The sequence below is a fragment of the Mirounga leonina genome, unplaced genomic scaffold (assembly GCF_011800145.1).
Source record: "Mirounga leonina isolate KUSES-001 unplaced genomic scaffold, KU_Mleo_1.0 Mir_101609, whole genome shotgun sequence".
Taxonomy (NCBI): domain Eukaryota; kingdom Metazoa; phylum Chordata; class Mammalia; order Carnivora; family Phocidae; genus Mirounga; species Mirounga leonina.
This window is the reverse complement of record NW_023270164.1, coordinates 11,933,993-11,957,447: the sequence shown is the minus strand read 5'-3', so window position 1 is coordinate 11,957,447 and position 23,455 is coordinate 11,933,993. Positions and strand designations below refer to the sequence as shown.

The following is a 23,455-nucleotide window of genomic DNA, read 5'->3' as shown; positions in this document are numbered from 1 at the left end:
TCTGGTCTGATATTAAAAATGCAACCCCAGATTTCCACTGGTTCTTGTTCACCAAGTGTATCATTTTTCTGTCCCTTTATTTTCACAGTTCCTAGGTCTTTTCATTTTAAGTGTAATTAAAAGTTTATAAAATAATGCTTGACCTTGGACAGTTTTTGCTTGTTTTTTTTTTTCCCCCATCTAGTCTGAGAATCTCTTTTAAGGAATGATTATAACCCATTCATAATATGTCATTACTGTAAAACTAGGACTGATTTCTACTATTTATATAGTTCCTTTCATTTCCTTTAATCTCCTTGACAAATCAAATTTTGGGTGTTTCCCCACTTAATGCTCATTCAAAAATTACCCATTCTATTTTATTCTTCTGCCTACTTATTCCAGCCTAAGACCATAATTACATGAATGTTTCTTTAATAAGCTCTATCAATATCCACATCCTTCTCCTAAACAAGACTAAGAGAACCATAGCATTTTCTGTTTTTCCTTTCACTCACTCTCCAACTACCTCTTGTGTATATAATTGTAATTTTAGTTCCAATTTGTAATATACACTCATATATATTTGCATTGTGTTTTTTCCTTTAGATAATAGAAACAAAAACTGATGTCAAAAATATATTTGAAGATGGGGCACCTGGGTGGCTCAGTCCTTAAGACTTAAGTCTGCCTTCAGCTCAGGTCATGATCCCAGGGTCCTGGGATCGAGCCCCACATCGGGCTCCCTGCTCAGCAGGGAGCCTGCTTCTCCCTCTCCCTCTGCCCCTCACCCTGCTGTGCTCTCTCTCTCTTCCTCTCGCTTGCATTCTCCCTCTCTAATAAAAACATAAAATCTTTAAAATATATAAACATATATCTCTTTGAAGAAAATATTAACACACTAATGGGAAATGCAAAGATTACTTGAAAAAGTACAGGCGACATACCTTATTCTTTAGCAGGAAATCTGAACTGTCAAAAAGAGACAAATGATTCTTAAAATATAAATGTAATGCAAGCTCGTTGACAGCAGCAAGGAAATTTGTTTTTAAATTTGGTAAGCTGATTACAAATTGTGTACAGAAATTAAAACAATCAAGAAAATGGTAAATTTCTGAAAAAGGGCAATCAGAGACTTAGTCCCTACAATCTATCAGAATAAATTATGAATATAGAGGAATTAGAATCATAAAGATTAGGACTATTATTACTACTTTTTGTTTTTTGTTTCAAGTTTTTATTTAAATTCTAGTTAGTTAACATATAGTGTAATATTGGCTTCAGGAGTAGGATTTAGTGATTCATTACGATTATGACTATTATTTTTTTTCTTTTTTTTTTTTTTTTAAAGATTTTATTTATTTGACTGAGAGAGAGACAGCGAGAGCAGGAACACAAGCAGGGGGAGTGGGAGAGGGAGAAGCAGGCTTCCCACTGAGCAGGGAGCCCGATGTGGGACTCGATCCCAGGACCCTGGGATCATGACCTGAGCCGAAGGCAGACGCTTAATGACTGAGCCACCCAGGCGCCCATGATTATGACTATTATTAGATCAATGGCACAGAATAAGGTCCATAAATACAACCAGAGTTATATATTGGAATGTATATATACACTACTGTAGTATTGTATGTTAGTGGGGAAAATACAGGTTATTCAATAAATGGTGTTGGGACAGATGAGTAGGCATCTTGAAGAAAATGAAAATGGAGGGGCGCATGGGTGGCTCAGTCGGCTAAGCGTCAAACTCATGATTTCAGTTCAGGTCATGATTTCATTGGTGGTGAGATCGAGCCCTGAGTTGGGAGTCTGCCTGAGATTCTCTCCCTCTCCCTTTGCCCCTCCCCTACTCACCCACGTGCATGATCTCTCTCTCTCAAATAAATAAATAAATCTTTTTAAAAAAAGAAAATGAAAATTGATCCCTAGCTAAGGCTTTTACAACAACCACCAAAAATCTAGATAGTGAGGAAAGTAAAGGTTAAAACTAAAGACATGAAAGTACTAAAAAAAACAAACAAACCACGGGAGTTTTTATTAAGCATAGTTGAGCACTGGGGAAGGCCCTTCTAGTTCTGACACAAAACTTGGAGGACATAAGAGATTCATAAACACAATTATATGAAATGCATGGAGAAAACACTAAAAATTTTCATTTAAAAGACAATGAGAGGGCGCCTGGGTGGCTCAGTTGGTTAAGCGACTGCCTTCAGCTCAGGTCATGATCCTGGAGTCCCGGGATCGAGTCCCGCATCGGGCTCCCTGCTCGGCAGGGAGTCTGCTTCTCCCTCTGACCCTCCTCCCTCTCATGCTCTCTGTCTCTCATTCTCTCTGTCTCAAATAAATAAATAAATAAATAAATCTTAAAAAAAAAAAAAGACAATGAGAAGTTGAGGAAAAATATTTGGGTCCCCTATAAAAGAGCTACTTTCCTTAATATATAAATAACAACAACCCAATGGAAAAATGAGCAAAGGAAATTTATACCAGCTCAGGAGAAATAATATAAATGGCTCTTTAAACACAGTCAAATATATTTAACCTCGGCCACAGAAATGCAAATTAAATCTGTACCGAGATACCATATTTTAACCTATCTGATGTGCCAAAAAGAAAAAATGAGTATGACAAGACACTGCTCCACAGGGTATGGTAAAAACAGGCACTCTTCTATAACTGATACAACCCACAAGGAAGGCCACTTTGCTGTATCTTTCAAAAATGAAAATGCATATATCATTTGTCCTGAGAATTCCATTTGCAGAAATTTCTCTTCAAACATACTCCCTTTTGTGTTAAGTGAAATATGTATAAGGACTTTCACTGCAGCATTATAATAGCAAAAGACTGGAAATACCTTAAATGTCTATTAAGAGGGGAGTAGTAATATTTTGATATACCCATATATTGGAGTAAGATTCTAGTTCAGCCTTTAAAAAGAATAAGGGACTAGGGGTGCCTGGGTGGCTCAGTTGGTTAAGCGTCCAACTCTTGGTTTTAGCTCAGGTCATGATCTCAGGGTCATGAAATCAAGACCCGCGTCGGGCTCCATGCTCAGCAGGAGTCTGCTTGAGATTCTTTCCCTCTGCCCCTCCCCCTGCTCATGCTCATGTTCTCTCTCTCTCAAATAAGTCTTTTTTTAAAAAAAGAAAAAGTAACTCATTACACTGAATGATCACCAAGATTTGTTATTAAATAAGAAAAGCAAGTGTTGGAAGTGTAAAAATGGGTGTGTGTGTGTGTGTGTGTGTGTGTGTCTGCCTTTGCAAAGTGTATATGGGAGACTGAGGTCAAAATCAGAGGGTACAGTCATGCACTGTTGGTGGGAATGCAAACTGTGCAGCCACTGTGGAAAACAGGATGGGGGCTCCTCAAAAAGTTAAAAATAGAACTATCCTATGATCCAGTAATCACACTGCTGGGTATTTACCCCCAAAATACAAAAACGCTAATTCAAAGAGATACATGCACCCCTATGTTTATTGCAGCATTATTTACAATAGCCACATTATGAAAGCAACCCAAGTGTCCATTCATAGATGAAGGGATAAAGATGTGGTGTGTGTGTGTGTGTATATATAATGGAATATTATTCCGCCATAAAAAAGAATGAAATCTTGCCATTTGCAACAACATGGATGGATCTAGAAAGTACAGTGGTAAGTGAAATAAGCCAGTCAGAGAAAGACAAATACCATATGACTATGACTTCATTCATATGCAGAATTTAAGAAACAAAACAAACGAGCAAAGGAAAAAAAGAGAGAGGAGAGAGACAAACCAAGAAATAGACTCTCAACTGTAGAGAACAAACTGATGGCTACCAGAGGGGAGATGGGTGGTGGGATGAGTTAAATAGGTGAAGGGGATTAAGAGCACACTTATCATGATGAGCACTGAGTAATGTACAGAATTGTTGAATCCCTATATTGGATACCTGAAACTTATATAACACTGTATGTTAACAATACTAGAATTAAAATTAAAAACTTAGTAAAACAATTAGAGGGTACATATGTTTTTCCTTTTCAAAAGATTTTCATTATGAGATATAATATTCATGTAAAAATATAGGAAACATAAATACTTGGCTTACTAATTATTCAAGGCAAATACCTACCTAATTCTCACCCTGGTGTGGAAACAAAACATTGCCAGCTCCTTGCCCAGAAGTCTTCCTCATGCCTCTTCTCCTCCCCCAACCCCCAACCCCCAACCCCCAACCCCCACCAATCAAGGAAACCACTGTCCTGCCTCTGAGGGTAAACACTTCCCTGTTTTGCTTTCTAGTTTACCACCTCCCTATACCCCCCTGTACAATACGGATTCGTTTGGCCTGTCTTAAAATTTTTGCAAATTGAAATAATACAAATTCTTCTGTGTCTGGCTTCTTTCACTCAATATTGTGCTCAACTTATTTATCCAGTCTACCATTAATGGACATTTAAGTTATTTCTAGGTTCTGGCTGTTACAAACAGTGTTACAGTGAGCATTTATTTATACATGTGTCCTGGTATATCAGCCAAGGATTTCTGTTGCGTATTTTCCTAGGAGAATTGTTTCTTCATGTGGTCTACACGTACCTGGATGAAGAAGGCTAAAATGTTTTCCAAAGAGATTGTGCCAATTTATGGCCCCACCAGCAGCACAGAACTGCAGATATGAGCTAATATATCAACAGCTGTATGTGCTGACATGAGCATACGAGCTGCTGATACGGCTCTACATCCTCCCAACACTTGGCATTGTCAGTCTTAATTTTTTTTAAGATTTTTATTTGAGAAAGAGAGAGAGAGAGAGAGAGCACATGTACGAGCCCGGGGGGAGGCAGAGGGAGAGGGAGAAGCAGACTCCTGGCTGAGCCAGGAGCCCAACGCAGGGCTTGATCCCGGGACCCAGAGATCATGGCCTGAGCCAAAGGCAGACGCTTAACTGACTGAGCCACCCAGGCGCCCCTTAGTCTTCTAAATTTTAGCCATTCTGGTGAAAGTGTAGTGGTATTACATTGTGGTTTAAATTGTGCATTTCCCTGATGACTAATGAGATTGAGCACCATCTCAGGTGTTTATTAGCTATTTGGATATCTTCTTTTGTTACATGTCTGTTCAAATAAGGCCTCTGACTACTGGGTAGTCTGCTTTTTCTTATTGTTTTGTTGTTCTTTATATATGCTGGGTATAAGTCCTGTCTTGTCTATCTCTTCTCCCACTCTGTGGCTTATGATCTTCTTAATGGAAGTGATAGTAGTTATCACTTATCAGGATATTAGTTATCTTTGGGAGTAGGAGGACTCTGGAATGCTAACGCTGGATACTTTCTAGATCTACAGAGTGAAAAATCACTGAGCTATACATGTCTGTCTTGTATGCTTTGCTGTACATATGTTGTATTTTACAAGAAAAATCTTTTAAAGATAGGCTTAATCTATGACCCATTAACTCCACCACTACGTATACAGTTAAGAGACAGGGGTACACATGTATTTGAGGGGACAGGATAAAAAATGTTCACGGCAGCATTGTTTGTAGTTCATATTATATTTCACCAAAAGTAACAGAATTGAGGGGCACCTGGGTGGCTCAGTTGGTTAAGCGACTGCCTTCGGCTCAGGTCATGATCCTGGAGTCCCGGGATCGAGTCCCGCATCGGGCTCCCTGCTGAGCGGGGAGTCTGCTTCTTCCTCTGTGTAGATTTTATTTCACAAAACAGGTTTTGTGAAATAAAAAGGATAAAATAAGAATGTGTTTTCAGCTGCTTTTATTTGCATAAAAAACCCCTAATCATATAAAGAAAACCAACCTGGTTAAATGTATTAGAGAGAACTGAGCTGAGAGGAGAAAGATAACTTAGACTATATATTTTATATTTTTAAATTTTATATAGTTATATATTTTTTAAATTTTTGAGCCATGTGTCTATCTCATTATTCAAAAAATTAGGCTAAAAAACTTACTAATATCCTTACAGTGATAAGATAGTGCATCCATAACATAAAAACAGCATGTGGGGCACCTGGGTGGCTCAGTTGGTTAAGCGTCTGACTCTTGATTTTGGCTCAGTTCATGATCTCAGGGTTGTGAGATTGAGCCCTGTGTCAGGCTCCTCATTCAAGCGGGGAGTCTGCAGGAGATTCTCTCTCTCTCTCTCTCCCTCTGCCCCTCCCCCACATTCACTCTCTCTCTCTAAAATAAATAAATCTTAAAAAAAAAAAACAAAAACAGTATGCTATTAAAAACTTCTGCATGGAGCACTGGGTGTTATATGAAAACAATGAAGCGTGGATCACTACATCAAAAACTAATGATGTATTGTATGGTGACTAATATAACAGAATAAAATAAAATTTTAAAAAAATTCTGAAAACAAAAAGAGCTATTTGGAATAAAAATATATAACAGCATTAATGAGAGACACAAAAGAAGAATTGGAAGATGGTTTGTAAAAAAAACTACTAGCAACAACAGCAAAAGAGAAAGAAATGGAAATCAATAGAACAAAGAATTTTTTAAAATGGAGTATCAACAACCAAATAAGAGTTTTTTGGAAGGCAGAGAAAAATGTGTGTGTGTGAATAGAAAAGGACTAAAATGGAAACTAGGCTTTTAAAATTCTGCACAAAAATGATTTCCCACCTAGAATTCTACACCCAGCCAAAAATATAAATTTAGCATCAGGGTCAAGTAAATATATTTCCATGGCATATATTACTCTTTTATTTCTATAAATATATTTACACAATTATATATATATATTAAATAACACATTCTTGCATGACATTGTCAAACATACAAAGTTTCATTAAAATCTACCTGTCATGCATTCATTCTCAAGGATATACTGGAGGACATGCTCCCACAAAATGAGGGGGTAAATCAAGAAAGAGGAAGACACAAGAAATAGGAAGGAAGACAGAGGATCCCAAAAAAGGGGATCTGACACAAGACAGAGGTGAAAAGGATTTCTTGGGGGATGGCAAAGGGAAGGCACCACAGTAATAGCTACGTGTGAAGCTGAGAGCCACCTGACCAGTCTTCAGCAAGTCAACCAGCTCCAGGAGAGACCTCAAAGACCGGCCATTGATGCCTAGAGTTGAGACCATCTCCACCTATTACTAGCTGTGTGAACGTGGGCCAGATACCTTTACTCTATGCCTCAGTTTCCTCTTCTATAAAATGGGAATAACAATGGCACCTACTTCTCAAGGTTGTTATGAAGATGATTTAGTATTTGTTATGTGCATATAACACTGCTGGTACATAGTAAACATGAGTGTTTATAATTATTGTTATTATGATTATTACCTAATATGTTTGAATATGCAGAGAGGAGATTTAGACAACTGTGAAGAATTTGAAGTTGAATCACTGATATGTATCTAGTAAAGCAAAGAAATGACCAAGCCAGAAAATTATTAATTCCAGGGAAAAGAGGGGTGCCTGGGTGGCTCAGTCAGTTAAGCGTCTGCCTTCGGCTCAGGTCATGATCCCAGGGTCCTGGGATCAAGATCCATATCGGGTTCCCTTGCTGAGCAGGGAGCCTGCTTCTCCCTCTCCCACTCCCCCTGCTTGTGCTCTCTCTGTCAAATAAATAAATAAAATCTTAAAAAAAAAATTCCAGGGAAAAGAAAGAATTGTGCAGAAATAGTAATCACAGCATAGATACTACATGACTCAACTACAAACAGTCACAGTGATAAACACTGATGAGGAATCTGATCAAAACAACAATATTTATAGGCAAATATGTATGTTAGTGGGGGTGCATGGAAAAGTTAAATCTCTGCCTTCCATAACAGAACGTCAATAGATAATGGCCAAAACTTAGGAAAAAAAAAATCGAATCCATTAAAAAGATTAAGAGTGCTTGCCTCCAGTGAGCCAGAATCTGGCAAAAAAACAAAGCAGGGAAGAGCCATTTTTAAAAGATGACTTAGGGGTGCCTGGGTGGCTCAGTCGGTTGAACGGCTGCCTTCGGCTCAGGTCATGATCCTGGGGTCCTGGGATCGAGCCCCACGTCCGGCTCCCTGCTCAGTGGAGAGCCTGCTTCTCCCTCTCCCTCTGCCTGCCACTCTGCCTACTTGTGCTCTCTCTCTATCTCTCTGTCAAATAAATAAATAAAATCTTTTAAAATAAATAAATAAATAAATAAAAGATGACTTAGAGAACTGTTTGCCACCCTTTACCACTTGTACATAAAACTAAAAACTAATTTCAAATTACAAAGTGGCAAAAAATATTCACAAAAATATACAAGAACCATAATGAGTCATGAACCCTAATATTAAAAAAAAAAAAACCTTTAAAAATCCATAAGCTATGAAACCAGAAATCAAGTAGAAGAAAAACTCTGGAAAGCACACAAACACATGGAGGCTAAACAACATGCTCCTGGGGCTGCCTGGGTGGCTCAGTCGGTTAAGCATCTGCCTTCGGCTCAGGTCATGATCCTGGGGTCCTGGGATCGAGCCCCACATCGGGCTCCCAGCTCAGTGGGGAGTCTGCTTCTCCCTCTGACCCTCCCCCCTCTCATGCTGTCTCTCTCTCACTCTCTCAAATAAATAAATCAAATCTTAAAAAAATAAATAAACAACATGCTCCTGAACCACAAATGGGTCAATTAAGAAATCAAGGAGGAAATAAAAAAATACATATAGACAGATGAAAATGAAAACACAATGGTTCCAAATCTTTGGGACTCAGCAAAAACAGTTCTAAGAGGGAAGTGTATAGAGATACAGGCCTATCTCAAGAAGCAAGAAAAATCTCAAATAAATAACCCAACCTTACACCTAAAGGAGCTAGAAAAAGAAGAACAAACAAAGCCCAAAGCTAGAGAAGGAAGGAAATAATAAATAGTAGAGCAGAAATAAATGAGATAAAGACTAAAAAAAAAAAATAGTAAAGGGCAATGAAACTAAGAGCTGCTTCTTTGAAAAGATCAACAAAATTGATAAACCTTGATCTCACCAAGAAGAGAATACTCAAATAAATAAAATCAGAAATGAAAAAGGAGACATAACAAGTGAACTCACAGAAATATTCTTTTTTATGTTATAATTTTTTATTTTTTAGGGAGAACAGTATAATGAAATTTAAGCAAGTAAAATAAAAGAAGGCCAGGCATGGACCTACAGTGACTCTATGTCCTCACCCAAGGATGTGTCCCTCTGATCATAAGAGAGTATTATGAAAAATTATATGCCAACAAATTGGGAGAACCTAGAAGAAATAGATACATTCCTAGAAACATAATCTCCCAAAATTGATTCAGGAAGAAACAGAAAATTTGAACAGACCCATAACCAGCAAGGAAATTGAAGCAGTAATCAAAAAACTCCCAACAAACAAAAGTCCAGAACCAGATGGCTTCACAGGTGAATTCTACCAAACATTTAAAAAAGAGTTACTACTGGGGTGCCTGGGTGGCTCAGTCGTTAAGCGTCTGCCTTCGGCTCAGGTCATGATCCCAGGGTCCTGGGATTGAGCCCCATATCGGGCTCCCCGCTCCGCGGGAAGCCTGCTTCTCCCTCTCCCACTCCCCCTGCTTGTGTTCCCTCTCTCGCTGTGTCTCTCTCTGTCAAATAAATAAATAAAAATCTTAAAAAAAAAAAAAAAAAAGAGTTACTGCTGGGGCGCCTGGGTGGTGCAGTCGGTTAAGCTTCCAACTCTTGGTTTCGGCTCAGGTTGTGATCTCAAGGTCATGGGATGGAGCCCCTCATCAGGCTCCACACTCAGCACAGAGTCTGTTTAAGATTCTCTCTCCCCCACCCCCCTCTCCCTCTGCCCCTACACACACACTCTCTCTCAAATAAATAAATAAATCTTTAAAAAAATAAAACTATTCCTTTCAAACTATTCTAGAAAGTAGAAGAGGAAGGAAAACTTCCAAATTCATTCTACAAGGCCAGCATTTCCCTGATACCAAAACCAGACAAGGACACTACAAAAAAAGAGAACTACAGGCCAATATCTCTGATGAACATAGATGCAAAAATCCTCGACAAAATATTAGCAAACTGAATCCAACAATATATTTTTAAAAATCCTAACCCTGGGATGCCTGGGTGGCTCAGTCGTTAAGCGTCTGCCTTCAGCTCAGGTCATGATCCCAGAGTCCTGGGATCGAGCCCCACATCGCACTCCCTGCTCAGTGGGGACCCTACTTCTCCCCCTCCCTCTGCTGCTCCCCCCACTGATGCTCTCTCTCTCTCTGACAAATAAATAAATAAAAATCTTTTAAAAAAATAAAAATAAATAAATAAATAAAAATCCTAACCCTAACCCTAATCCACAGTCAAGTGAAATTTATTCCAGGGATGCAATGGTAGTTTAATATTCACAAACCAGTGAGTGTCATATATCACATTAACAAGAGAAAGGGTAAAAACCATATGACCATTTCAACAGATGCAGAAAAAGCATTTGACGAAGTACAACATCCATTCATAACAAAAACTCTCAATAAAGTGGGTTTAGAGGGAACATGCTTCAACATAATAAAGGCCATATATAAAAAGCTCACAGCTAACATCATAGTTAATGGTGAAAACCTGAAAGCTTTTCCTCTAAGATCGGGAACAAGACAGGATATCCGCTCTCACCACTTTTCGTAAAAGATTTTGTTTATTTATTTGAGAGAGGGAGAGAGAGAGAGAGAGTACAAGTGGGGTGGAGCAGAGGGAGAAGGAGAAGTAGAATCCTGCTGAGCAGGGAGCCCGCTGTGGGGCTCGATCCCAGGACCCTGGGATCACGACCTGAGCTAAAGGCAGACGCTTAACTGACTGAGCCACCCAGGCACCCCCACTCTTACCACTTTTATTCAACATCCTAGAAATCCCAGCCATAGCAATCAGACAATAAAAAGAAATAAAAGACATCCAAAGAAGTAAAATGTCACTATTTGCAGATGACATGATACTATGTACAGAAAACCCTAAAGACTCCACCAAAAAACTATTAGAACTGATAAATTCAGTAAAGTCGCAGGATACAAAAATCAATATACAGAAATAAATCTGTTACATTTCAATACACTAATAATGATGTAGCAGAAAGAGAAATTGAGAAAACAATCCCATTTATAATTGCACCAAAAAGAATAAAGTACCTGGGAAAAAATTTTACCAAGGAGGTAAAAGATCCATACTTTGAAAACTATAAAACACTGATTTAAAAAATTGAACATAACACAAACACAAGGAATCACACACTAAGCTCATGGAGTGGAAGAATTAATATTGTTAAAATGTCCATATTAACTAAAGTTGAGCTATAGATTCAGTGCAATCCCTATCAAAATACCAGGTACTTTTCATGGAACTCAAATAATCCTAAACTTTGCATGGAACCACAAAAGGCCCCAAATAGTCAAAGCATCCTTGAGAAAGAAGAACAAAGCTAGAGGTATCACAATCCCAGATTTCAATATATACTACAAGGCTGCAGTAATCAAAACAGTATGGTACTGGCACAAAAACAGACACATAGATCAACAGAACAGGATAGAGAGCCCAGAAATAAGCCCACACCTATATGGTCAACTGATTTATAACAAAGGGAGGTAAGAACATAGAATGGGGAGAAAACCGTCTATTTTCAGTAAATGGTGCTCAGAAAACTAGATAGCTACATGCAAAGGAATGAAAATGGGGAACTTTCTTAAAACATATATAAAAATAAACTCAAAATGGATTAAAGATCTAAATGTGAGACTTGAAACCACAAAACTCCTAAAAGAAAACACAGGTAGTAATCTCTTGGACATTGACTGCCCTTAGCAACATATTTATGGATATGTCTCCTGAGGCAAAAGAAACAAAAGCAAAATAAACTATTGGGACTATACCAAAATAAAAAGTTCTTGCACAGCAAAGGAAACCATCAACAAAACAAGAAGGCAAACTAGTGAACAGGAAAGGATAGGGCAAATATATAATAGTCCAATAAGGGGTTAATACCCAAAATATACAAAGAACTTACACAATTCAACACCAAAAAATCCCAAAATCACCTATTAAAAATTGGGAAGAGGACCTGAATAGATACTTTTCCAAAAAAAGACATACAGATGGCCAATCGGCACATGAAAAGATGCTCAACATCACTAATTATCAGGAAAGGGCCCATCAAAACCACAATAAGATACTACCTCACACCAGTCAGAATGGCTAGAATCAAAAAGACAAGAAATAACAAGTGTGGGTGAAGCTGTGGAGAAAAGGGACCCTTCGTGCACTGTTGCTGGGAATGGAAATGGGTGCAATCACTGTGGTAGAAAGTACAGAGGTTACTCAAAAAATTAAAAAGAGAATTACTCTCCATGATCCACGGATGCCACAACTGGGTATGTACCCAAAGAAAATGAAAATACTTATTCAGAAAGATATATGCACCCCTATGTTTATTGCAACATTATTTACAATAGTTAAGATTAAGGAAGCAGCCCAAGTGTCCATCCACAAATGAATGGATAAAGAAGACGTGGTACACACACACACACACACTGGAATATTACTCAGCCATAAAAATGAACGAAATCCTGGGGCTCCTGGCTGGCTCCATTGGTAGGGGCTGTGACTCGATCTTGGGGTTATGGGTTCGAGCCCCATGTTGGGTATAGAGATTACTTAGAAATACAATCTTAAAAAAAAAAGAACGGACAGGAGATCACACAAGGAAAACACTTCCCCAGAGCCACTGACTGGGAAAATGCGAGGGGCTGATTACTGTGCGTTTTTACAAGCAGTGGAGCTCAAAGACTGGAGTTTTAGAGGTCTGAGCCATGGCTGGTGTGGAGCCCAGCAGGGGCTACAGTGTTCCTGCAGAGAAGGAGGGTGGAGGCCTCAGGGCTCACAGCATGCTCTGAGGATGCCCTGGGACACAACTGGGAGAGGCGGTTCCCCTTCTTGGAGGGCATCTGGGAGAGGTGGCCTTGCCTCTCAGGGAACAAAAGAGCCAGCAGGCACCAACATGCTCCCCTGCCACTTAGCGTAGGGGCAGAGACACCTGCTGAGGGCGGCTAACCTGGACACTAGCATTTTGTTGCGTTTTATGCTAAACTCCAAGCTCCTGCGCACTGGTGCGAATGCCCTTTTGGGACAAACTGGCACCAGCCCCAGTGCATCAAGACCCACCCCCAGCGGACTGGTGAAGGACCGCACCATGCTGGGTCCCTACACTTTGGAGTTTTGGAACTCAGCCAACTTGCCTGGGATAAAAGACAGGTGCACTGATCTGCCGTGCAGGCAGGTGGCCCGGACACTGATAGGGTGAAGGCAGGGATCTGAGGGACACCTGGGACACACAAGGGGAGAGTGTTCGCTCTTCTGTGAGGGCTTCCCAGACAGCAATGGGCATGAACTCCCCTCTCCGGGGATGAGGGAGAGGACTGGTGCGATTTTTCTCCCCTGTCCATCGGCATCAGCCAACAGTGGAGGCCTGAGGCGCTTACACCAAGCCCCACCCCTCTCTGCTCAGCAGGTGCTTCTTTACTAGGGCAAGTGTGCCTGAGACCCAGAGCAGCAGGCCCCTCCCCCAGAAGACCAGCACAACCCCCCCACATATACCACATCTCCTGACCACAGAGTGCTGCAAAGCTTCAGCTCTACTGGAAATAGCATCAGGCCTCTTTTAACAAGCAGACTGGAGCATGCCGAGTTAAAAGTCGCCATGCTCTGGCCAAGGTCCAAACACTGCCCCCCTCCCAACGGCAGGCAAGGAGAAACTCTGCAGAGGACTGACTGGAGGGGAAGAGCAGTGAAAACACAGCAGCAGAATGCAAACAGTATACACGAGGGACACTTCCTGAAGCACCAGGCCCTAGACAGTGCATGACCTCTTCTTCATTAAGCCATTACTCTTGGAAGCAAGAAACATTACAGGCTCTCCTAACACACAGAAGAAAACAGAGATCGAGGGGCGCCTGGGTGGCTCAGTCAGTCAAGTGTCTGCTTTCGGCCCAGGTCACGATCTCAGGGTCCTGGGATAGAGCCCCGCATCGGGCTCTGCACTCAGCAGGGAGTCTGCTTCTCCCTCTCCCTCTGCCCCTCCCCACTGCTCATGCTCTCTCTCTCTGTCTCAACTAAATAAATAAAATCTTAAAAAAAAAAAACAACCAGAGACCTAGATGAAATGCCAAGATGGAGGATTCATCCCAAAAGAAAGAACAAGACAAGGTCACGTCCAGGAATCTAATTGAAATGGACATAAAGTAATATGCCTGACCCAGGATTCAAAGCAACAATCATAAGGAAACTAGCTGGGCTTGAGAAACCTTGACCTAAAAAGTAGTCAGGCCAAAATAAAAAATGCTATAACTGAGATGTGAAATGGATTGGATGTAATGATCACAAGGATGGAAGAAGCAGGGGAATGAATAAATGATACAGAAGATAAAATTATGGAAAATAATAAAGCTGAAAATAGGGAAAGAAAAATATTGGATCATGAATGTAGAATTGGGAACTCAGCAACTCCATGAAGCATAATAACATTCATATTATAGGAGTCCCAGAAGAAGAAGAGAGAGAAAATGGGGCAGAGGTTTATTTGAAGAAATTATAGGTGAAAACTTCCTTAATCTGGGGAAGGAAACAGACATCCAAATCCAGAAGGCACAGAGAACTCCATCAAAATCAACAAAAGCAGGCCAACACCAAGACACATTGTAGTAAAATTTGCAAAATACAGAGATAAGGAAAAAAATCCGAAAAGCAGCAAGGGAAAAGAAGTCCCAAACTTATAAGGGAAGACAAATAAGGTTAGTGGCAGATCTTGCCACGGAAACCTGGCAGGCCAGAAGAGAGGGGCAGGATATATTCAATGTGCTAAATGGGAAAAATATGCAGCCAAGAATACTCTATCCAGCGAGGTTGTGATTCAGAATAGAAGGAGAGATAAAGAGTTTCCCAGACAAACGAAAACTAAAGGAGTTCAAGACCACGAAACCAGCCCTGTAAGAAATATTAAAGGGGACTCTTTGTGTGGGAAAGACAGACCAAAAGCAACAAAGACTAGAAAGGAAAAGAGAAAAGCTCCAGAAACAACTACTTAACAAATAATACAATGGCAACAAATTCATATATATCAATAATCACTCTGAATGTCAATGGGCTACATGCCCCGATCAAGAGACATGGGGTATCAGAATGGATAAAAAAAAAAAAAGACAGTCATTTTAGACCCAAAGACACCACCGGATTAAAAGGGAGGGAGTGGGGAACCATTTATCATGCTGATAGATATCAAAAAAAGCTGGAGTAGCCATACTTATATCAGACAAGCTAGATTTTAAAACAAAGACTGTAACAAGAGATGAAGAAGGGCATTAAATAATAATTAAGGGGTCTATCCATCACGAAGATCTAACAATTGTAAGTATTTATGCCCCCAACCTGGGAGCACCCAAATATATAAATCAATTAATAACAAACATAAAGAAGCTCATTGATAATAATATAATAACAGTAGGGGACTTTAACACCCCACTTACAGCAATGGACAGATCATCTAAGCAGAAGATCAACAAGGAAACAAGGGCTTTGAATAACACACTGGACCAGATGGACTTAACAGATATATTCAAAACATTTCATCCTAAAGCAGCCAAATATACATTCTTTTCGAGTGCACATGGGACATTCTCCAGAATAGATCACATACTGGGTCACAAATCAGGCCTTAACCAGTACAAAGAGATTTAGATCGTACCATGCATATTTTCAGATCCCAACGTTGTAAAACTTGAAGTCAACCACAAGAAAAAATATGGAAAGAAGACAAATAAATGGAGGTTAAAGAATGTCCTACTAAAGAATGAATGAGTTAACCAGGAAATTAAAGAAGAATTTAAAAAATACATGGAACCAAATGAAAATGAAAACACATTAGTCCAAAACCTCTGCAGCAAAAGCAGTCCTAAGAAGGAAGTATATAGCAATACGGGCCTACCCCCAGAAGCAAGAAAAATCTCAAATATAGAACCTAACCTCAAGGAGCCAGAAAAAGAACAGCAAATGAAGCCTAAAGCCAGCTGAAGAAGGGAAGTAATAAAGATTAGAGCAGAAATAAATGATATAGAAACAAAAAAAAAAAGGTAGAATAGATCAATGAACCTAGGAGCTGGTTCTTTCAAAGAATTAACAAAATTGATAAACCCCTAGCCAGACTTGTCAAAAAGAAGAGAATGCACTCAAATAAATCACAAATGAGAGAGGAGGGATCACAACAAATACCACAGAAATATAAACAATTATAAGAGAATATTATGAAAAATTATATGCCAACAAACTGGGCAATCTGGAAGAAACAGACAGATTCCTAACCAAAACTGAAACAGGAAGAAAGAGAAAATTTGAACAGACCAATAACCAGCAAACAAATTGAATCAGGAATCAAAAAATCTCCCAATAAACAAAACCAGGGCCAGATGGCTTCCCAGGGGAATTCTACCAGACATTTAAAGAAGAGTTAATAGCTACTCTTCAAAAACTATCCCAAAAAATATAAATGGAAGGAAAACTTCCAAACTTATTCTACAAGGCCAGTATTACCTTGATTCCAAAACCAAAGACCCCACTAAAAAGAATTACAGGCCAATATCCCTGATGAACATGGATGCAAAAATTCTCAACAACACACTAGCAAATCAAATCCAACAGTACCTTAAAGGAATCATTCACCACGATCAAGTGGGATTTATTCCTGGGCTGCAAGGGTAGGTCAATAACTGCAAATCAATCAACATGATACACCACATTAAAAAAAGAAAGGGTAAAAACCATATGATCCTGTCAATAGATGCAGAAAAATAATGAGACAAAATACAGCACCCTATCTTGATAAAAACACTCAAGAAAGTAGGGTAGAAGGAACATACCTCAACATCATAAAGGTCATATATGAAAGACCCAGAGCTAGCGTCATCCTCAATGGGGGAAAACTGAGAGTTTAACCCCTAACGTCAGAAACAAGACGGGGATGCCCACTCTCACCAATGTTATTTAACATAGTACTGGAAGTTCTAGTCTCAGCAGTCAGACAACAAAAAGAAATAAAAGGCATCCAAATCGGCAAGGAAGAAGTCAAACTTTCACTATTTGTAGACAACATGATACTGTATGTAGAAAACCTGAAAGACTCCACCATAAAATTGCTAGAACTGATATACAAATTCAGTAAAGTCACAGGATACAAAACCAACATACAGAAATCTGTTGCATTTCTATACACCAATAATGAAGCAGCAGAAAGAGAAATCAAGAAATCGACCCCATTTACAATTGCAAAAAACCCTAAGATACCTAGGAATAAACCTAACCAAAGAGGTAAAGGATCTGTACTCTGAAAACTATAGAACACTTAGGAAGGAAATTGAAGAGGACACAAAGAAATGGGAAAGCATTCCATGCTCATGGATTGGAAGAACAAACATTATTAAAATGTCTTTACTACCCAAAGCAATCTACACATTTAATGCAAGCCCTATCAACACCAGCATTTTTCACAGAGCAGGAACAAACAATTCTGAAATTTGTATGGAACCAGAAAAGACCCCAAATAGACAAAGCAATTCTGAAAAAGAAAAGCAAAACTGGAGGCATCACAATTCCAGACTTCAAGCTCTATTACAAAGCTGTAGTCGGGGCGCCTGGGTGGCTCAGTCGGTTAGGCAGTTGCCTTCGGCTCAGATCATGATCCCAGGGTCCTGCTCAGCGGGGAGTCTGCTTCTCCCTATCCCTCTGCCTGCTGCTCTGCCTACTTGTGCTCTCTCTCTCTAGCTCTTTGTCAAATAAATAAATAAAATCTTTAAAAAAAAAAAAAGCTGTAGTCATCAAGACAGTATGGTACTGGCACAAAAACAGACACAGAAATCAGTGGAACAGAATAGAGAGCCCAGAAATGGACCTACAACTATATGGTCAACTAATCTTCGACAAAGCACAAAAGAATATCCAATGGAAAAAAGTCTCTTCAACAAACAGTGTTGGGAAAACTGGACAGCCACATGCAGAAGAATGAAACTGGACCACTTTCTTACACCATCCACAAAAATAAACTCAAGATGGATGAAAGACCTAAATGTGAGACAGGAATCCATGAAAATCCTAGAGGAGAACACAGGCAGCAACTTCTTTGACCTTGGCCGCAGCTATTTTTTACTAGACACATCTCTGGAGGCAAGGGAAACAAAAGCAAAAATGAACTAAGAGAAAAAGCTTCAGCACAGCAAAAGAAACAATCAACAAAACTAAAAGGCAACGTACAGAATGGGAGAAGATATTTGCAAATGACATATCAGATAAAGGGCTAGTATCCAAAATCTATAAAGAACTTATCAAACTCAACACCCATAAAACAAATTCCAGTTAAGAAATGGGCAGAAACATGAATAGACATTTCTCCAAGGAATACATCCAGATGGCTAACAGACACATGAAAAGATGCTCAACATCACTCAACATCAGGGAAATACAAATCAAAACCACAGTGAGATATCACCTCACACCTGTCAGAATGGCTAAGATTAACAACACAGGAAACAACAGATGTTAGCGAAGATATGGAGAAAGGGGAACCCTCTTGCACTGTTGGTGGGAATGCAAGCTGGTGCAGCCACTCTAGAAAACAGTATGGAGGTTCCTCAAAAAGTTAAAAATAGAACTGCCATATGACCCAGCAATTGCACTACTAGGTATTCGCCCAAAAGATACAAAAGTACTGATTCGAAGGGGTACATGCATCCCAATGTTTATAGCAGCATTATCAACAATAGTCAAATTATGGAAAGAGTCCAAGACATCCATCGACTAATGAACGGATAAATTAGACATGGTATATATATCTGTATATCTCTCTCTATATAGTGGAATATCTATATATATAATGGAGTATCTATATATATATACATAACAGAATATTATTGAGCCATAAAAAAGAATGAAACCTTGCCACTTACAATGGTGTGGATAGAGCTAGAGAGTATTATGATAAGCGAAATAAGTCAGATAGAGAAAGTCAAATACCACATGATTTCACATATATGTGGAATCTGAAAAATAAAACAAACAAATCAAAAAACTGAAAAAAGATCCTTAAATACAGAAAACAAACTGATGGTTGCCAGAAGAGAGGTCGATGGGGTAATGGCAAAATAGATAAGGGGGATTAAGAGTACAAACTTCCAGGTGTAAAATAAGTAAGTCATAGGAATGAAAGGTACAGCCTAGGCAACAGAATCAATAACACTGTAATAACATTGTATGGTGACAGATGGTGATTACACTTATTGTGGTATTTAGTAATGTATAAAACTTTCCAATCAATATGTTGCACATCTGAGGGGCGCCTGGGTTAAACAGGCAGTTAAACGTCTGACTCTTGATTTCAGCTCAGGTCATGATCACAGGGTTGTAAGACTGAGCCCCGCATTGGGCTCCACGCCGGGCGTGGAGCCTGCTTAAGATTCTCTCTTTCCCTCTGCCCCTCTCCGCAACCCCCCTCTAAAAAAAATATGTTGTACATCTGCAAGTAATATAACATGGTATGTTAGTTATCCTTCCATAAAGAAATCCATAAGCTAAGATAAATAAAGCAGCAATGGGCAAGAGAAGAAAATTCACACAAGGGAAAAGAATGACCAATAAAACTTCCCTGATTATGCTGCTTGCTTAAAGAACAAGTCATACAAATTAATGAGTTACTGTCTTTCATTCTAGATTCCTGGCCCTGGGTACCTCTTCCTCCTCACCTCACAGGAGTTGTCACATCTCCCCACAGCTCGAGCCAGGGATGGCCCAGGAGAGCTCCAGTTGGCTGGCATGTTCCTGCTGGGCATCAGCCCTCCAGCTCTCTTGCTGATGCTCCTCCCACGAGCCTGAAGCCAAGTGGGCTCCGTGGACTCAATCAGAGCTGAGCTGCTGGGGCCAGAAGACAGTTCCTGCAGCCTCCGCTGTGGGGTCTGGCCCACAGGTTCAACAGAGACTCCAAGAAACCTGCAAAGACAGTGTCCACATGGTCAGTCATTTAGCATTGACCCCACAAATGCTTCCTGGGGGCACCAAAGTACAGTTCCTGGCCTTGGGTATTGTGGGATAGACGAAGTCCAGCCAACACCCATTCTAGTCATTCATCAAAATGGAATATGAGCAAGACCATGACATTTGGACAAACATTCTTTTTTTTTTTTTTTTTTTAAGATTTTTTATTTATTTATCTGAGAGAGAGAATGGGAGACAGAGAGCATGAGAGGGGGAGGATCAGAGGGAGAAGCAGACTCCCCGCTGAGCAGGGAGCCCGATGTGGGACTCGATCCCGGGACTCCAGGATCATGACCTGAGCTGAAGGCAGTTGCTTAACCAACTGAGCCACCCAGGCGCCCCTGGACAAACATTCTTTAAGCCTTAAATTCTCACTCTGCCAACTTTTAGCTATGAGAATATAAAAATGCTTCTTCACTTGTCTTTTCAAAATGAGTCAAAACTATTCACCTCAAGGGGTTGTGAAAATTAAATGAGATGACGTTTGTAAGGCACTTGGCAGCAGGCTGGCCCCAGGAAACATTTAATTCAGATTAGCAAGTACTGTCATTACAAGGGATCAGGTAATATGCAGAAGTAGGTACCTCACTTAATTTGCACAACGATCCTCTCACCCATGTGTTGCCGTAATTATTATTATTTCATTTTATGCCCACAGAAACAGAGGCCTAGTGATATTAAGTCAAAGCCAGTCTACCTGGCTTCAAAATTTACATTCTCAACACTGTAATACTCAGTACCTTTTGTGTGGTAGGCTTAAAATAAACGTGGTTCTGTTTAACAGATGTTGAAAACATGACTGCGGGGGCGCCTGGGTGGCTCAGTTGGTTAAGCGACTGCCTTCGGCTCAGGTCATGATCCTGGAGTCCCGGGATCGAGTCCCGCATCGGGCTCCCTGCTCGGCAGGGAGCCTGCTTCTCCCTCTGACCCTTCCCCCTCTCATGTGCTCTCTGTCTCTCTCATTCTCTCTGTCTCAGATAAATAAATAAAATCTTTAAAAAAAAAACAAAAAACATGACTGCGATTTGGAACTAAAAAAAAGTAGAGTTTCTTAAAACAGAAGAGATAGGCCATAAGGAAAATGCTAATAGCCTGAGACTCCAATGTCTTAACTACCTCAAAATATGCAGAGGTAAAACTGTTTCTCCTTTTACAGGATCCAGGGAGGAGAGGGGGTCTCTGTGTCTACATTTAGAAACAATTTTATTCTGATCAACTAATAAAAGCACTACAGATTTAGTCATTCTTGTTGGGAAAGGGAAAGTATCCTTTATAAAATGAAGAGGAACTTAATTAAGAAAAACAGAAGTAAGAAATGGGATAAAGAGGAAACAAGAAAGTAAATAAGGAATAAAATAAAAGGCATGAACAAGCTGAATTTTAAACACATAAACATGATGTTATATCAAAGAGAGACTATGCTTTCTTTCCTTATGCCCATGGAACTTGTACAGAATTCCATTTAATAACTTGGCCATGAAGAAAATCTGGTAAGGGGACCTGGGTGGCTCAGTCGCGCAACTGACTCTTGGTTCCGGCTCAGGTCATGATCTCATGGGTCTTGGGATCCAGCCCCATGTAGGGCTCTGTGCTCTGTGGGGAGGTTGCTTGAAAGATTCTCTCCCTCTGACCCTCCCCTCGCTTACTCTCTCTCTCTAATAAATAAATCTTAAAAAAAAAAGAGAAAATCGGGCACCTGGGTGGCTCAGTTGGTTGGGCGACTGCCTTCAGCTCAGGTCATGATCCTGGAGTCCCAGGATAGAGTCCCACATCAGGCTCCCTGCTCAGCAGGGAGTCTGCTTCTCCCTCTGACCCTCTTCCCTCTCGTGCTCTCTATCTCTCATTCTCTCTCTCTCAAATAAATAAATAAATAATCTTTAAAAAAAAAAAAGAAAATCTCGCAGATGTTTTAATGTTGGGAATTGACAGGCTACATGGTCTGATCGTAACATAAGACGTTCAATATCATTAGTCATTACAGAAATGCAAAGCAAAACCAAAATATTCCATTCATTAGGAGACCACTTCACATCCATGAGGATGGCTAAAATAAGGGGTAAAAAAAGACAGTAACAGGTATTGGTGAGATGTGAATAAATTGGAGCTCTCATATATTGCTGGTAGAAATGGAAAATGGTATAGCCACTCTGACAGTTTGGCAGTTCCTCAAAATGTTACCCACAGAGTCACCATATGATCCAGCAATTCCACTCCTAGGTACCTTGCCAAGAGAAATGGAAACACATGTCTGCTCCAAAACTTACATACACAACTATTCACAGCAGTATTATTCATAGTAGCCAAAAAGTGGAAATCACCTAAATGTCCATCAACTGAAAATGGAGAAACACAATTTAGTATATCCATAAAATGGAATATTATTTTACAATCAAAAAGAAGTACTGATACAGGGCGCCTGGGTGGCTCAGTTGGTTAAGCGACTGCCTTCAGCTCAGGTCATGACCTCCTGGGATGGAGCCCTGCATCAGGCTCCCCGCTCAGCGGGAAGCCTGCTTCTCCCTCTCCCACTCCCCCTGTTTGCGTTCCCTCTCTTGCTGCCTCGATCTCTGTCAAATAAATAAATAAAATCTTAAAAAAAAATACACATTCTCTTCAAGCACCCATGCGACATTCTCCAAGACATACCACACCCAGGGTCATAAAACAAACCTCCATAAATTGAAATCATATGATATATGTCCTCTAATATCACCAAACTAGAAATCAATAACAGAAAGATAACAGGAAAGTCTCCAAACACTTGAAAATTAAACAATACATTTCTATATCATCCATGGATCAAAGAGGTGGTCTCAAGGCAAATTAAAAAGTCACGAAAGAAAATAAAAACACAACAGATCAAAATTTGGGGGATGAAGATAAAGCAGTGTCGAGAGGGAAATTTGTAGTACTAAATGTTTATATGAGAAAAGAATTAAGGTCTTAAATCAATCATTTAAGCTCCCATCTCAAGAAACTAGAAAAAGAACAAAGTAAACCCAAAGCAAGCAGAAGGAAGGAAGGAATAGATGTAAGAGCATAAATCAATGAAATTGAAAACACTTACCAAATTGTTGAATCACTCTATTGTACACCTGAAAAAAAAATAGTTGAGATAAAATATATATGTAAATACAGAAAAAAAGAAATCGAAAACAGATAAACAATACAGAACAATCACTGAAACCAAAAGCTGGTTCTTTGAAAAGATTGATAAAAGTGGTAATCCTCAGGCAAGACTGATAAAGATAAAAAGAAACAAGATAAGAATTACCAATACCAGAACTGAAACATAAGATATAACTACAGATGCTGCAGTCATTAAAATGAAAGTAAGGGATTACCACAAACAACTTAAATACACATAAATTCAACAACTTCCATAAAACACAAACTTCCACAACTCACCCCTACTAAATATACACTCTGAAAAAAATTAA

The 23,455-nt window shown here is 39.7% G+C and overlaps 1 protein-coding gene across 3 annotated transcripts in view; it reads right to left on the bottom strand.

Moving 5' to 3' along the window:
- The window catches only part of ZNF81 (zinc finger protein 81), a 102,617-nt gene that overhangs the window by 77,246 nt on the left and 1,916 nt on the right, over positions 1-23,455 (bottom strand). For all 3 annotated transcript variants that reach the window (XM_035003933.1, XM_035003914.1, XM_035003923.1), the window contains exons 2-3: positions 23,083-23,110; positions 19,727-19,970 (exon numbers count right to left, since the gene is read on the bottom strand). In XM_035003933.1, the coding sequence (XP_034859824.1) occupies positions 19,727-19,813 (87 nt within the window). In that variant the 5' untranslated portion in view covers positions 19,814-19,970; positions 23,083-23,110. The remainder of the gene's footprint in view (positions 1-19,726; positions 19,971-23,082; positions 23,111-23,455) is intronic.